At 43.3% G+C, this 15,789-nt stretch overlaps 1 protein-coding gene across 3 annotated transcripts in view; it reads left to right on the plus strand.

Moving 5' to 3' along the window:
• Positions 1–15,789, plus strand: part of LOC133136557 (dipeptidyl aminopeptidase-like protein 6) — a 152,303-nt gene that overhangs the window by 110,984 nt on the left and 25,530 nt on the right. For all 3 annotated transcript variants that reach the window (XM_061254171.1, XM_061254169.1, XM_061254170.1), the window contains exons 4-8: positions 6,268–6,362; positions 6,726–6,800; positions 9,783–9,835; positions 11,081–11,162; positions 15,595–15,715. In XM_061254171.1, coding sequence (XP_061110155.1) covers positions 6,268–6,362; positions 6,726–6,800; positions 9,783–9,835; positions 11,081–11,162; positions 15,595–15,715 — 426 coding nt within the window. The remainder of the gene's footprint in view (positions 1–6,267; positions 6,363–6,725; positions 6,801–9,782; positions 9,836–11,080; positions 11,163–15,594; positions 15,716–15,789) is intronic.

Raw genomic sequence — 15,789 nt, forward strand, 5'->3', positions numbered from 1 at the left:
GTCTGCGACGCCGAGGATCAGCACGCCCGGATCCCCGCCTTTGCCTACTGCCCGTTGGGCAAAGCACCCGACTCCGATGCCGACCCCTGCAGGTGGTGAGCCCACAGGGTGGCGACCCCACGTGACCAGTTCGGGCTGTGCCCGGCCGGGCCCCATGGGATAAGGCCCGGCCACCAGACGCTCGCCGACGAGCTCCCCTCCCGGGTCTGGCTCCAGCAGGGGGCCCCGGTTTCCCTTTTCCGGGCGAGGTAACTGGGTCTTTGTGTGGCCGTGTCATGGGAGTCTTTGAATCGCTCTTAGTCCGGCCCCTCCCCCGGGACCAATTTGCCTTGGGAGACCCTACTGGGGGCTAACAGTGCCCCCGACAACCTAGCTCCCAGGATCACCGGGACACACAAACCCCTCCACCACGTTAAGGTGGCGATTCCTCGGAGGGGAATAAGTCTAATAAATGCCTAATAAAGTGCGCACTGAACATACATTATTTGATGTAGTATAGCTGAACTGAAGATTATTCAACTGAGGCTGGCCTGGCACGACATCCCCAGTTTATTTTGATAGAATACTGTATCAAGAAATAAATAATATAAAAATTTCCAATGCATATCTGCATATACAGGGTATAATAATGAGCAACCTGCTTGACATGAGCAATTCTTTTCTCCAAATATAATTCACAAAGATTGCATTAATGCAATTCATTCTTTAGAATATGATGCATTACGTTTGCAGATAATTAACATGTAAATCTATAGTGCTTGTCTCAACTTTGGCAGTAACTTGAAATATAGTTTGAGCAAATTAGCTTTAAGATGCCTTTAGTGTAGCCTGTAAATCTATCATTACAATACACAGTAGCCAAACTGCATAGAAGTATTAGCGTCCTTTCACAGCACATTTTCATTTATGTTCAGAAAGCTTTGTAGCCCCATCATTAAACAGCCACCTTGATTTTTTTAAAATGTTTTATTATTTTTTCTATTTTATGGCTTCTTCCTTGCGATGGTTGCATGCATATCATTAGTAAACACCATACTTCAGAAAACTCTATTACAGAATGTAAGAGCAATAATAAAAAAAGATTTATGCCCTAATGTTACCATTCTCAGCTTCATTTACAGTGAGCGGTAGATACGTGGAGCAATACCACGGTGACAAATGAGACTCCCCAGTGACCTTGATGGGCACTGCTGACAGCCATAAATCAGAGTGAAGTCCCAGCGCCCTTTAGATAGGGCTCACTGTCAGCAAAAGCTACTGCCTTCTCTCAGCTCTGAGTCTGGGGCGTGGGTTAGAAGGCATGCCTGTGCCAGCATCAGCCTAATCCTAATTCTTATCATCATCATGCCAACTCTTGTGAAACGCTGTATTTGCTTTATGGCAGATACACAGTAATGAGACCAACTGTATGCCATCCAAAAAGTTGAATAAGAAGTTGATATATTTTGACTTTCTTTCCTCATCTCTTTTGGATCCTGGGTTCGAATCCCCGGCGGCCAGGGCCTCTCTGTGCGGAGTTTGCATGTTCTCCCCGTGTCTGCGTGGGTTTCCTCCGGGTACTCCGGTTTCCTCCCACAGTCCAAAGACATGCACGTTAGGCTGATTGGAGAGTCTAAATTGCCCGTAGGTATGAGTGTATGAGTGTGTGAGTGAATGGTGTGTGTGCCCTGTGATAGACTGGCGACCTGTCCAGGGTGTATTCCTGCCTTTCGCCCAATGTATGCTGGGATAGGCTCCAGCCCCCCTGCGACCCTGTTCAGGATAAGCAGGTTCAGATAATGGATGGATGGATGGATCTCTTTTGGAATTTCCCTTGATCGTGGCATAGTGTGCTCGTCAAAACATTGATGCTAACCTTGGTGAGGTTCGGTAAGAGTGAGCTTTGAGTTCAACAGGGCTGGCTGCAATCAAGCCTGAGTGTGTTCAATCCCCTGAATTTAATTATCAATTACATTTGATTAATTGGTTGATTGTGTAACTAAGGGAACAATTACTTTTCCACATAGGTGATATGGGTGTTTTTATATATATATATATATATGTGTGTGTGTGTGTGTGTGTGTTCTTAATATGCCTAGTTAGCCAGCAAATCCAACAGAAACCCAACAGAAAGCAGATATGCACTGGAATAAATAACATGTAGCCTAAGTAGGCTTTTAGTAAATGGCCAGCCGGTCAAAAATGACAGAAGCAAATATTCAAACATGACACAACTGGAAGGTTCCCTCCCTGTGTCTTTGTCTTTTTGCCAGGATTTATACCCCATGCAGTTACATTTGAGGGAGAGAGACGTACCCAGCATTGACAGATGCAGAATATTAAATTATTGTATCTATAGGGGGTTCTTAAAATGACGATCGATTTTTACATAGATTATACATAGTCAAATGAAGAGACCAGACACGTGTAAGGCAAGTTACTTTTGAATGTAATCAACTGAATGAGATTTCATATTAACTATTCAATGTCGTTTTACAATGGAATAGCAATCGCTGGTTTAACTCATGCTCAGCCGACGTTATGTTCTTTATTGTAACGACCATTGAGATGCTCATTGAGTGCGCAATCTAGCATTTGGCTGGAAAGTTAATACATTTTTAAAGATGACTTTGCTTGTGCCGTGATACACAGCTCCACGGTGAAGTTTCCCTTTCTTGCAGTTCAGATTTCCCAACCCAAATTTAACCATTCAACCTATAATCAAATGTGAAACTTATCTTTAACATTAGTTCTTCACAGTGGAAATATTTATGTGGTAGTCACGATGATGAAGAGAATTAGGCTCTTTGAGAGAAAGTTAGAGTATTCTGCCGTCGGCCCAGTGGTGAATATAATATGTATAGACATATACAGTGGTGTGAAAAAGTGTTTGCCCCCTTCCTGATTTCTTATTTTTTTGCATGTTTGTCACACTTAAATGTTTCAGATCATCAAACAAATTTAAATATTAGTCAAAGACAGCACAAGTAAACACAAAATGCAGTTTTTAAATGAAGGTTTTTATTATTAAGGGAGAAAAAAAATCCAAACCTACATGGCCCTGTGTGAAAAAGTTATTGCCCCCTAAACCTAATAACTGGTTGGGCCACCCTCAGCAGCAACAACTGCAATCAAGCGTTTAACTTGCGATAACTTGCAATGAGTCTCTTACAGCGCTGTGGAGGAATTTTGGCCCACTCATCTTTGCAGAATTGTTGTAATTCAGCCACATTGGAGGGTTTTCGAGCATGAACTGCCTTTTTAAGGTCATGCCACAGCATCTCAATAGGAATCAGGTCAGGACTTTGACAAGGCCACTCCAAAGTCTTCATTTTGTTTGTCTTCAGCCATTCAGAGGTGGACTTGCTGGTGTGTTTTGGATCATTGTCCTGCTGCAGAACCCAAGTTCGTTTCAGCTTGAGGTCACGAACAGATGGCCGGACATTCTCCTTCAGGATTTTTTGGTAGACAGCAGAATTCATGGTTCATGGTCGCATTTATCACAGCAAGTCTTCCAGGTCCTGAAGCAGCAAAACAGCCCCAGACCATCACACTACCACTACCATATTTTACTGTTGGTATGATGTTCTTTTTCTGAAATGCGGTGTTACTTTTACGCCAGATGTAATGGGACACACACCTTCCAAAAAGTTCAACTTTTGTCTCGTCAGACTACAGAGTATTTTCCCAAAAGTCTTGGGGAACATCAAGATGTTTTCTGGCAAAATTGAGACGAGCCTTAATGTTCTTTTTGCTCAGCAGTGGTTTTCGTCTTGGAACTCTGCCATGCAGGCCATTTTTGCCCAGTCTCTTTCTTATGGTGGAGTCATGAACACTGACCTTAACTGAGGCAAGTGCCTGCAGTTCTTTGGATGTTGTTGTGGGGTCTTTTGTGACCTCTTGGATGAGTCGTCGCTGCGCTCTTGGGGTAATTTTGGTCGGCCGGCCACTCCTGGGAAGGTTCACCACTGTTCCATGTTTTCGCCATTTGTGGATAATGGCTCTCACTGTGGTTCGCTGGAGTCCCAAAGCTTTAGAAATGGCTTTATAACCTTTTCCAGACTGATAGATCTCAATTACTTTCTTTCTCATTTGTTCCTGAATTTCTTTAGATCTCGGCATGATGTCTAGCTTTTGAGGATCATTTGGTCTACTTCACTTTGTCAGGCAGGTCCTATTTAAGTGATTTCTTGATTGAGAACAGGTGTGGCAGTAATCAGGCCTGGGTGTGGCTAGGGAAATTGAACTCAGGTTTGATAAACCACAGTTAAGTGATGTTTTAACAGGGGGGGGCAATCACTTTTTCACACCGGGCCATGTAGGTTTGGATTTTTTTTCTCCCTTAATAATAAAAACCTTCATTTAAAAACTGCATTTTGTGTTTACTTGTGTTGTCTTTGACTAATATTTCAATTTGTTTGATGATCTGAAACATTTAAGTGTGACAAACATGCAACAAAAAATTCAGGAAGGGGGCAAACACTTTTTCACACCACTGTACATGGCTGAAGCAGATCTGTGCTGATACCTTGATGGAGAGCAGACTGATGTTAGCAGTAGGGCAGATCAATTTAATTTCCTTTCTTTTGGCAACTGCAACATTTCACTTAAACCACTTTATTATGATTCATTTAATATGTATGATGTGAAATGATGTAATAAATCTTGATTGTGCAGAAGGATTCATTAAAATCTCAATTAATTTTTACTGGCCTAATTTTTCTTTACAGCTCACCTGTGTTTTAGGACAGGGTAGCTACTGAAAAGAGAGGTAGCTGCAGGCCATTTCATGTTCTTGATTACGAGAGCAATAATTCCCTTGGAACTGCATTTTAAAATTGGTGTTTATCTGTTTCATTTAGCCTTCTAGTCAGTAGTAACCAGGAATGCAATGTTTAACACTGTGCTACTGTTTGGGCAGCAGGGGAGATGGGACAAGGCACAGAGATCTGTGTGCTTACACATGCACAAGCACATGCACACACACACACACACACACACACACACAAAGGCTGGAATTACAAAGCAACAGAATAGAGATTTACATAGATAAGAGACTGAATTACAGAGTTGAGAGAGGAACAGGTAGATCATGATGCTGACATTTTCCTATGCAGTTACACTTTTGGTGTTCAGAAACCCAAACTACAAAACCATTATTCTGTTTGTTACCCTATGTGTAACAATTATGTAACAATGCTGTAACATACAAATGTAAAGTTTCTAAAGTTGTTACAACATTCCTGGTAGGTCCTACCATTGTGTGACATGGCATAACAATCAATGAAATGAATGCAAAGCTACCAGTGAACTGTGGTGAGAATATAGTGAGCCAACAAGGTACAGGGGACTTCAATTATGGGTCTCAAGCAGAGGGGACTGTCCACAGAGGAGAAGAAAAGGATGCTGGGAAATTAGTAAATGCCAGGTCTAATCTGTTATCAAGGACTGTACATTGGTGAAAAGAGGAAAGGAGAAGAAAGAGAATGATGTACAGTGGATGAGGGAGAGTGCGGTATGAGGAACGGAGGAACAGAAAATTCCGGAAGCGTCCTTTCAGAGAAAATAATAAAACGAGGCTCTGTCGCTTGAGATTCTGTAGCTTGCCATTAATATGTTGTAAAAAGCTGACTTAACAACTAGAGTGAGAGTAACAGCCTTGCAAGAGCTGACATTTTAATTTGCTCTTTAAAAAATGAGTGTTATTGGCGCTGCAAGGCTTCAGAATAGCTTGTTATATGGCTGGATGTGTTAAAAGGCTTAAACACGGAGGCCCTACTTTAAGCTTGCCATTCCGCATGGCAAAGCCATCACCTGGATATCAGTTGGCCATTAGCATTTGTCCAAGTACACAGCGGGTCTTTACACTCAATTAAAATGCACTATTTAAAGAAATGCAAGCAGTCAGCAGGAATCAGATATTTACAGGTGTGCTGGGGAGAGATTCAATGGGAGTGCTGTTTTATAAAGGTCAAAGCTCACTTAGCCTCTCTGTTGCAGCTAACCTTTGGAGAAAGGGTCTCTGTGAAATATAGTTTGAAATTCTGTTTTTTTGCACTCTCAGCGTCCTATGATATGTATACTGAATGCATGTATATCGGTTTTTCATTAGACAAACACATTTTTTACATTAATTTTCAACAAGCATGCCCACACATACACCCATAGACACACGTGGACACACACACACACGCACACACGTACACACCTGGACTCTGGAGGTGTCCTGAGCTGTATGAGATGTTTGGGATGATTTTGGGATTGATCTTTCTCTCTTTTTTTGTGCAGGCAAGGAGCTGCTCCTCCAGACACGTGAGGGGGATGTGGTGCGCTTCAATGTCAAGACCCAAGAGAAGGCCGTTTTGGTTGAAAGAAAAAAGTTTGTGAGTACTGGGACACAAAAAGGAAATTTAACGAAGTATTCTTTTTATCCATCAGTCTGTTCCCATTTGAAGGTTATTCACTCTAAGGTACAGAGAAAATCACTTTTGATTCTTCAGCCGTTGAACCCGAAAGCCCAGACAAGGTGTGGTTGGCAGTTCTCAGATGATTCAGCATATTTCTGGGAAAGATGATATCAGCATCTTTCCGTGTAGTCCTGTGAGTGCTTTGTAAACAACGATGTTAAGTCTGGAACTGGGGTGATGTGGTGTCCATGTCCTGTGTGGGGAGTCCTGTCAGGCCGGGTAAGTCACAGTAATGAAAAGTGCGTGTGGCTAATGGTCTTCCCCGCTCTTCCCTTGTAGGAAATGTACCAGGCCAGCAAGTATGAAGTGTCCCCTGACATGAGACATGTGCTGCTGGCCTACAACGTTGCCCCAGTAAGTCATTCGAGTAGTCGCTCCCCATTTGGGTCATGACATGGATAACAGGGAAAATGCAGCTTAAGTTGGACAATGGAAGCAGGCCTTGGATCCATCCTGCGTGGACGAACAGCCACAAATCTTATAACATGGTGTCGGCCCTCCTGATGAAACATTAATTTGGGCTCTTGATTAATTTCATACTTATCCAATACACACTCTGTCACATGAGCTGCCGTTATTTGTTGCATGCTAAAACCTCTGATGTGCTTACCTCTTCTTGCATGTTGCCAGTCTGTCCTGCGAGCTCCCAGAATGCAGCAGGGCTCTTCTGACCCAGGGCCTCAGGTTGATGTGATGTCATTATGTGCTGAATCTTTCAGATGCAGTTAATGTGTTCCCTCTTAGCATGTCATGAGCAAGTAACCTTCCACAAATATTTTTGTATTGGTGCATATTTACGTCACTGTAAAAGACAAGTAAATTATTGGCTAATAAGTGCCATACTTTTACACTAAGCTTCACAGTAATTTATTGTTAATCTATTCACAGTAATCTACTATAACATTCACAGCGAATTGCAATGAAATGACAGCTATATACTGTCTCTCAGTATATACTATGTACTATGGATTACTGAGATATAGCTTTATGCTATTATACATTCCACTGTTAGTAAACATACAGTATCTGAATGCTAAAATACTTAATACTGCTTAATACGTACTATATTTGTCTGATACTCAACTCCGTTGGTGCTGCTGGCCTGCTTCACTTTCAACCACAAACACCATATCCCATGTTGCTGTGCGGTCCAGTTCAATTCTAATTTCACAGTATTTTCCTTCAATATTGGCTAGCCTGCATTGATTGCACTGTAATATTCTGATTACATTGTGAAATATTACAGGTAAGTCTTGTAAAATTCAGGTAACCATTGATTTCACAGTAAAATTCTGATTGCAGTTTTTATGGTCCAATATTCATGTTTGTAAAATCCTGGTAATTTATTTCACAGGAAAATGCTGATTACAGTATTTTACTGTGTAATATTACTATTAAATCCTGCACTGGTAATGTTTTAGTGTAGGCAGTGCTTTAGCTGGATTTCTCAATGAGGAAAATTGCCTGCTTGAGTGGCATTGTATGCATTACATTCTTACTGGGGGTGGATGCCCCTACTGTATATCAGCTTGCAGGAGGACTGGATTTTCTCTTCATTATGGTAAATGGTAAATGGTTGGCATTTATATAGCGCCTTTATCCAAAGCGCTGTACAATTGATGCTTCTCATTCACCCATTCATACACACACTCACACACCGACGGCGATTGGCTGCCATGCAAGGCACCGACCAGCTCGTCAGGAGCATTTAGGTGTTAGGTGTCTTGCTCATGGACACTTCGACACAGCCCGGGCGGGGCATCGAACCTGCAACCCTCCAACTGCCAGACGAATTCTCTTACTGCCTGAGGCATGTCGCCCCCATTATGTGTTCATTTGTCCTTATGTCCTACATAAAATGACAACCTGATTTGAAGTCGGAACTGCTGCCACGGCCAAGAACAGCCAATTAACATGCCTGATGTAAAACAGCGAAATAGCTCCCAGCATGCAGATACATACATTTTCATCCACAGTAGCAGATTCCCAGAAAAATTATATTGAACAGCCTCTAATATTTGAAACAGCATTGCTTATTGGAATGATTACCAATATATGATTAGCATACTGAGTTAAAGACCAAGGTCTCTAAGGTCAGTAGCCAAGAGAGCGAATTGCACATTAATTGATTGGGGGTGGGGCGGGAGAGACATCACGTTCTGTAGCGCAGGTGTTCACATGCTCAGCAATTAAATGCAGGGATCTAAAAATGACCCCCCGAAGGACAGAGTTACATGTGAAAGTGATAATGCAGCCAGATGCAGGGAGTGTTAATGTGGCCAGATGCAGGGAGTGTTAATGTGGCCAGATGCAGGGAGTGTTAATGCGGCCAGATGCAGGGAGTGTTAATGCAGCCAGATGCAGAGAGTGTTAATGCAGCCAGATGCAGGGAGTGTTAATGCAGCCAGATGCAGGGAGTGTTAATGCGGCCAGATGCAGGGAGTGTTAATGCAGCCAGATGCAGAGAGTGTTAATGCAGCCAGATGCAGGGAGTGTTAATGCGACCAGATGCAGGGAGTGTTAATGCAGCCAGATGCAGGGAGTGTTAATGCAGCCAGATGCAGGGAGTATTAATGCAGCCAGATGCAGGGAGTGTTAATGCGACCAGATGCAGGGAGTGTTAATGCAGCCAGATGCAGGGAGTGTTTATGCAGCCAGATGCAGGGAGTGTTAATGCGACCAGATGCAGGGAGTGTTAATGCAGCCAGAAGCAGAGAGTGTTAATGCAGCCAGATGCAGTGAGTATTAATGCAGCCAGATGCAGTGAGTATTAATGCAGCCAGATGTAGGGCCATGGACTTCAGGCCAGATTGCTGAGGTGGTGCAGATGTGCCATGCTGATCCAGGTGACCTGTTGATTCTCTCAACACATCGAGGCGCTCCTTTGAGTTTGCACAACGCACCGCAGTCCTCCTAACCCAGGGTCTGTGTGTTTGCTGAGTAATTCTATTAACAGCCATTTCCACACCCACATTACAGACCTCTCATCATCCTCATTTCTGTCTCATTAACGGCGCACTCCATGAGCAAGCCTCTCGATTAAGACATTTCTTTCTTTCTTCTTTCAACAATGTTTTATCATAACTGATTCAAAAATTAGAATCAACTCAATTAAAAACTTCATTTTTAGTTTTGTTATCATTTCCTCATCACTTCAAGATTTCTTAGTCGGCTTCCATCCTGAAAATGAAATGGGTTCAGCCAATCTGGCACCAGTCAATCAGAGGTGTTAGGCTGCAAACTGCAGATTTAGCACTAGCATGCTGATCTGCCCTGGTGTACCTGGTGTGATGATGACGCCCCGTCATGACCGTATAATTCTGCTTATTTACGCAGGTGTACCAGCACTCCTACAATGCCCACTACATCATCTGCAGCCTGGATACTCCGTAAGTACACATCCTCTGCCATATTACTGTTACTGTATTACTGCATGGGACAGAGCACATTAACCTGGTCAAAAGAAGTCCATTCATTATTATTGAAGTTACATGCCGATATACAGTATACACTGTGCAGTGCGTAAATATTTGGACAGTAAGACCATTTTAATTGTTTTGGCTCTGTGTTCCAGCACATTTGGTTTGAAATAAAGCAAGGGAAATTAAGTTAAAGTGCAGACTGTCAGATTGAATTTAAGGGTATTATATACTCTTATCCAGTGATCCATTTAGGAATTACAGCCTTTTTTATACTTACACATTGTAGAGAAGCAAAAGTAATTGGACAGTTGCTCAGGTGTCTCTTGGCCAACAAAAGGTCTAGAGTTTAGATTTGATTCTCGGTCTGGATTTGCATTCTGAAGTCTGTTGCTGTTGTCTCTGAACATGATGCCAGAGCGAAAACAATAATAACTTGCGTCACTGTCCAAAAAAACTTACGTCACTGCACTCTATAACAGCTATCCGTCTATGCTGCCACCTAGTGGACACACAATATTGCAGTTCAATGACATGATAAAAATGTTTTGGAGGTGATGTGAATTAGAGCAGGATGTTACCCAAGTCCAGACCACTCTGGAGACTGACGCTGTTTGACATTTCGTGTTTTCTCATTATCTCATGAAGACTACATCTCTGTACACTTTAATATCTCTGCCATTATACTCTTCTCACTGCCTATCCCCTGGAGCAGAGTAGAGTTGTCAGAGTACTGTACACTGAGCCCACTCACATCATCACCATCTCTCTCACACTGATCCTGGATCAGAATGGAGTTCTCAGAGTACTGTACACTGAGCCCACTCATATCATCACCATCTCTCTCACACTGATCCTGGATCAGAGTGGAGTTCTCAGAGTACTGTGCACTGAGCCCATTCACATCATCACCATCTCTCTCACACTGATCCTGGTGCTTTTGTGAAAACCACTAAGTACACCATGTGCTTCTTTCCACTGCTGAAAAAGAGGGAAATGTACTTACATACATTAAATGCCCCATTAGCATGCAACCTTAAGTGGTTCTCAGCAGGCAAAGTGCCAATGGTTTAGCTACCCATAGTACAAGCAGATGACAGTATTCGGCCCAGGGTATTTCTGGCGCTAACAGTGCACTGTAGACTGCACTTTGATCAGACGTGACGTCTGCCTGGTCGATCTGTCTGAATGAAGCCTGCTGTTTCTCCTCCGCAGGGAGACCTGGAACCTGAGCCCTCCGGAGGTGCGGAACGTGCCCCTGCAGTATGCCGGCTGGGGGCCGCACGAGCAGCAGCTGGTGAGCTCACTCTCCCGGGTCCTCGCAGAGACACAGTCAGAGACCCTCGGGGCGTTGGGTCCGGGCTTAGCGCTGTGCTGGATACTGTCTATTCTCCATGGGCTGAATGACCTTTTCCCGCTACATGCTGTATGTTTCTTTATGTCCATGTGTTCTTATACACCCAGCAGCTGAGCACACACCTTTCTATGCAGTAAGCAAGGTTGGTGGTTCGATCCCTGGTGTAGCCACAATAAGATCCACACAGCCGTTGGGCCCTTGAACAAGGCCCTTAACCCTGCATTGCTCCACGGGAGGTGTCTGCCAAATGACATGTAATGTAATACAAGCTTTCTCACATGTAAATATGCCAGAGGAGCATGGTGCTGAACCACATCAGGTCATATAGAGTAACTCTGTGTAAGGGTCACACTATATGATGTTTGCCTTGTTTCTTTTATTGATTTGAAGTGAGTTTATTTTTTAGTTTTTTGACAAACTAAACTCTAGACCTACAGTAGCATCAAAAGGGAAAATGCTATACAAAACAAATCAAATGAATAATAATTACAAGTAAAAATGCCACTGTAATACAATAAAATTATCTTAAATACAGATTTTTGCTGTCATGGCACTGTCCCTGAAATAATTTGGTGGTTTTCATTCAATCCAAGGCACTTTTTCTCACCTCCGTGTGGCTGTTGATATTCTCACGCCGGTGTTTATAATGAGAGTGAGTAGTTCCAGGCTGTGCTGGGCGTTGCTCACACACTGTGCCGCCGTGCTGCTTGTTGGCTGCGGCTAGCGGCCCTCCTGTAGGGAGCGGATTAAGACTCACGCACAGGTGCCATGCAGCGGCCTGCTGCTACATGGCTAGGGCTGCGAGCTCAGAGAGACAGGCCTTACGCCCGCTTCCTCCCTCAGACACGTCCCATGCACAGTAAATACTGTCAGATCTATGTGTCACTGTGACTGACTGTCGTTCAGGAAGCTGAGGCTTTGCCATAGGTGATGGCTGGTAACAGTTCCTCCCAGGCTGGATGAGTATTGTGTCTTTACTCACGTTCTACTGTAATAATAGAGTGTAATAATGTAATTTTGTGACATTGTGTAATGCATAATGCATGTGATGAAATATTTTATTAATTTGCTGTTTAACCAGATGTGAATAATTACATCCTGTAAAATGTTTACCAGAAATTTAATGGAAATGGAAACACACACACACACACACACACACGCACACATACACTCACACACACACACACACACGCACACACGCACACATACACACACACACCCACACACGCACACATACACACACACACGCACACATACACACACACACACACGCACCCATACACACACACACATGCACATGCACACCTACACATACACATACACATACACACACACACAAACATGCACACATTCTGTATGCATACACACACACACACACATACAAACATGCACACATTCTGTATGCATGAACACACACACACACACACACACAAACATGCCCAGCATACACACACACGCACTAGCAGCTGGTGTGTCAGTGTCAGGCTGTGTGGGGCACAGTAGTCAGGAAGACACAGTTCTGGTCCAGACCTGGCGGGCCTGGAGTGGCTCCAGAAGCTGCTGGAGGCTGTGAGTTTGAGTGAGAGTGGAACTAAGGACAGATATCTGCATGCTGTCTGCCCTCATCACCCCTGCACAGTATACAGCGCTGATACACCACCGCAAGCTGCACATAATCTCATAATGACACCGCGAGGTTTAAACTATGGTCCTCACTAGACACTCTCCTGCTGGCTGCAGGTTCAGTGCAGAGCCTGGGCTTGAATCTGAAAGTGATGCCATTGTCATTCATTCCATTCTGTGCCGCATGAAGGAGGCCTTTGAGGATAGACAGATGGATAGACAGACAGATAGATTACGAATGATTATATACCCATATGCATCCCAAATGAACAGAAAATAAACCTAGCAGTGCCGTATTAAATATTTTACTGTCATGATCACAGGATAACGCTGATTGCATAGTGGTTTTTAATTTACGTTAGTAATCAGTTCCCTAATATGACATAGTAATACTTCATCAGTAATAATTTCAGTATTGCAGTGTTAGTTTCAATAAACCATTTCTAAACCTTGCCTTGTGCTCATTACAATACAGAGCAATTATTTTTAATGAACTCTCCTGCTTCATCGTTATTCATTAGCTCAGATACATGTGCATTTCCCCACATTTTGTGCATCTTATTGAAAATCAGTTTGTGTTCTCACAGGCTAATTATACATTTGTCTTTTTGAGGAAATTACAAATGAGACAAAAGAGTTATTCATTTTTAACAGGTGTTGCATTCGCAAGGTGGATTTAAAAACTCAAAGCTGTCTGTGATTATTGACTGTTAATGTTCACAGTCTGCTTGATAGCTAGATCTTTCAAAATAATACATCCTAGTACTTTGAATAGAAGATACATTTTATTTAATCGTTCAAATATTTTACTATAACAGTTCACTGTGCCTTCAAATTCTTCAGCTTAGAGTCCTCATTCTGCCATCGACTACATGAATAATGATTTATATTTGACATGAGCGGCGATTAGACTATTTTAGAATACTAAAATACTCATATTCAGTTATCAGAGAAGCACATTTTTTTCAAACACATAGCTATGTTCTATTTTTCATCAGAAATGTGTTTGACCAAAGAAAGTATTCTGTGTTTTGGTGTGTTTGTGTGAGCCCACCTGCATGTGCAATTTAGCTAGTTATTTGACATGAAATTTCAACAAGCATGCACACACATGCACACATGAATACACACACACACACAAAATATACCCACACACACTAATATACAAACATGCACACACACACACACACCCACAAATATGTACATACACACTAATATGCACTCACACAGACACATGTACTCACACACACACACACACATAAAAATATACCAACATGTGCAAATACACACAGGTGCACACACACGCACTCACACGCACTCACGCACACACACACAGAAAAAAGAGAGGGTCACAGAGAATAGAGAACAGGAAAAGGGAGGGAGGTGGGAGCAGCTAGCCGAGGGGATGAGAGGAGGGAGGTCACAGTCGCCGTCACCTTCGACGCCCGTTCCCAGGCACACAGCTCGCCTGAGCCAATGGTGTCACACCTCGCTTTGATGCCCCGGTCCTTTCATCTTCTGCCTCCCAGGCCTGCGGGCCTCCCCTCTCTCCCCCAGGAGCGTCCGCCAGCGGGCACTGCCCTGCCAGACCCAGCCGCTGCCAGGGAAATACATCCTCCTCAGCTCCGCCGTGCCACCAGAGCTTTTCTGATTTCACAGACACCCATAACCAACCTGCTTTTGTCCCTTTAGGCCCGGCAGTACTGACTCAGCTCTAGTGTACATGCACGTTCCCCACAACCAAACTCTGACACTTATCCTTCAATGTGGCTTTGTGTGTTTTTCAGTTTCAGTTTCAGTGTTTTTCAGATGCTGTTAAATGAATCAGATGTTTTCTTCAATAGCCTACCTCTGGACCTAGGAAGCCTGCAGATAAAACTCCACATATGCTGTATCTGAAATGGATCCTCCTCCATTCCATGCATTTTAAATACACTTTTACTGATGGGAGATTTGACACTCAGTAAAGCATTTCTGCCCAAGAAACCAGGCAGAGAAATGTGGAGTTGGCCTGGGGTTTGAGCGTCACAGTGGGCTGGATGCAGAAAGGGAGTTTGCCACCCTTTGGGGAGCCAATGCTCCCAGCAGAGGATAAACAGAGTCCATACTGCTGGACAGTGCCTGCCCAGCTAACACAAAACGTTCTCACAACGTTGCTGCCACGTCGTTGCAGTGTAATAACATTGACAGAATATTTCATAACATTGTAAGAACATTATTGTTAGCTGCAAGGGCACACAAAACTGGTATTACATTACCGTGAGCTGTTGTCAGAGGTACAGTACTTTCTCAGACCCTGAACTTCAATGCACCTTTTTAAATTAAATATGTAATATTCATCCGATTGCTGTGCATGAATGCTGTATTGGCTGTTGCCAGCTTGGCGCGTCCTTGCGGAAGTGAGGCTATGAGGGCTTTGAATGAAAAGGGTTGAATACATGGAGCATACAGGACGGTATTTCTATGTGAAACTATGTAGCAATGTGTGGAATATTCACTTGGTGAGGGGCTAGGGTGTTAAAATCTATCTGGTTTTCATTTCAGCTGAATTAACTGTCCTGTGAGTGACTCACAAAAGATTCCCCCCAGAGAAGAGCTTGATTATTGCAGGCAGCTACACTGAAGCTTGCGTCAGACTTTTAAGCTCGATTCAGGATCTTAACCTGCCACCAGCAGGATCCTGGCTGCCGCACTTCACAAACTGCGATGAACAGAAATATTCATTTTTCATGTTTCTTTGTGTCCTCAGATCTTCATATTTGAGAATAACATCTACTACCGAGCCACTGTGGAAAGCCGGTCCATACGCCTGGTGTCATCAGGAAAGGAACGTGTCATCTTTAATGGCCTGAGTGACTGGCTGTATGAGGGTGAGCTCCATGATCACCCATGTAGAGCAGCAATTCACAGTTACAATTACAGCAAGAATCTGGGGATTTTTAGC

This window comes from Conger conger, chromosome 9 (genome assembly GCF_963514075.1).
Source record: "Conger conger chromosome 9, fConCon1.1, whole genome shotgun sequence".
Lineage (NCBI taxonomy): Eukaryota > Metazoa > Chordata > Actinopteri > Anguilliformes > Congridae > Conger > Conger conger.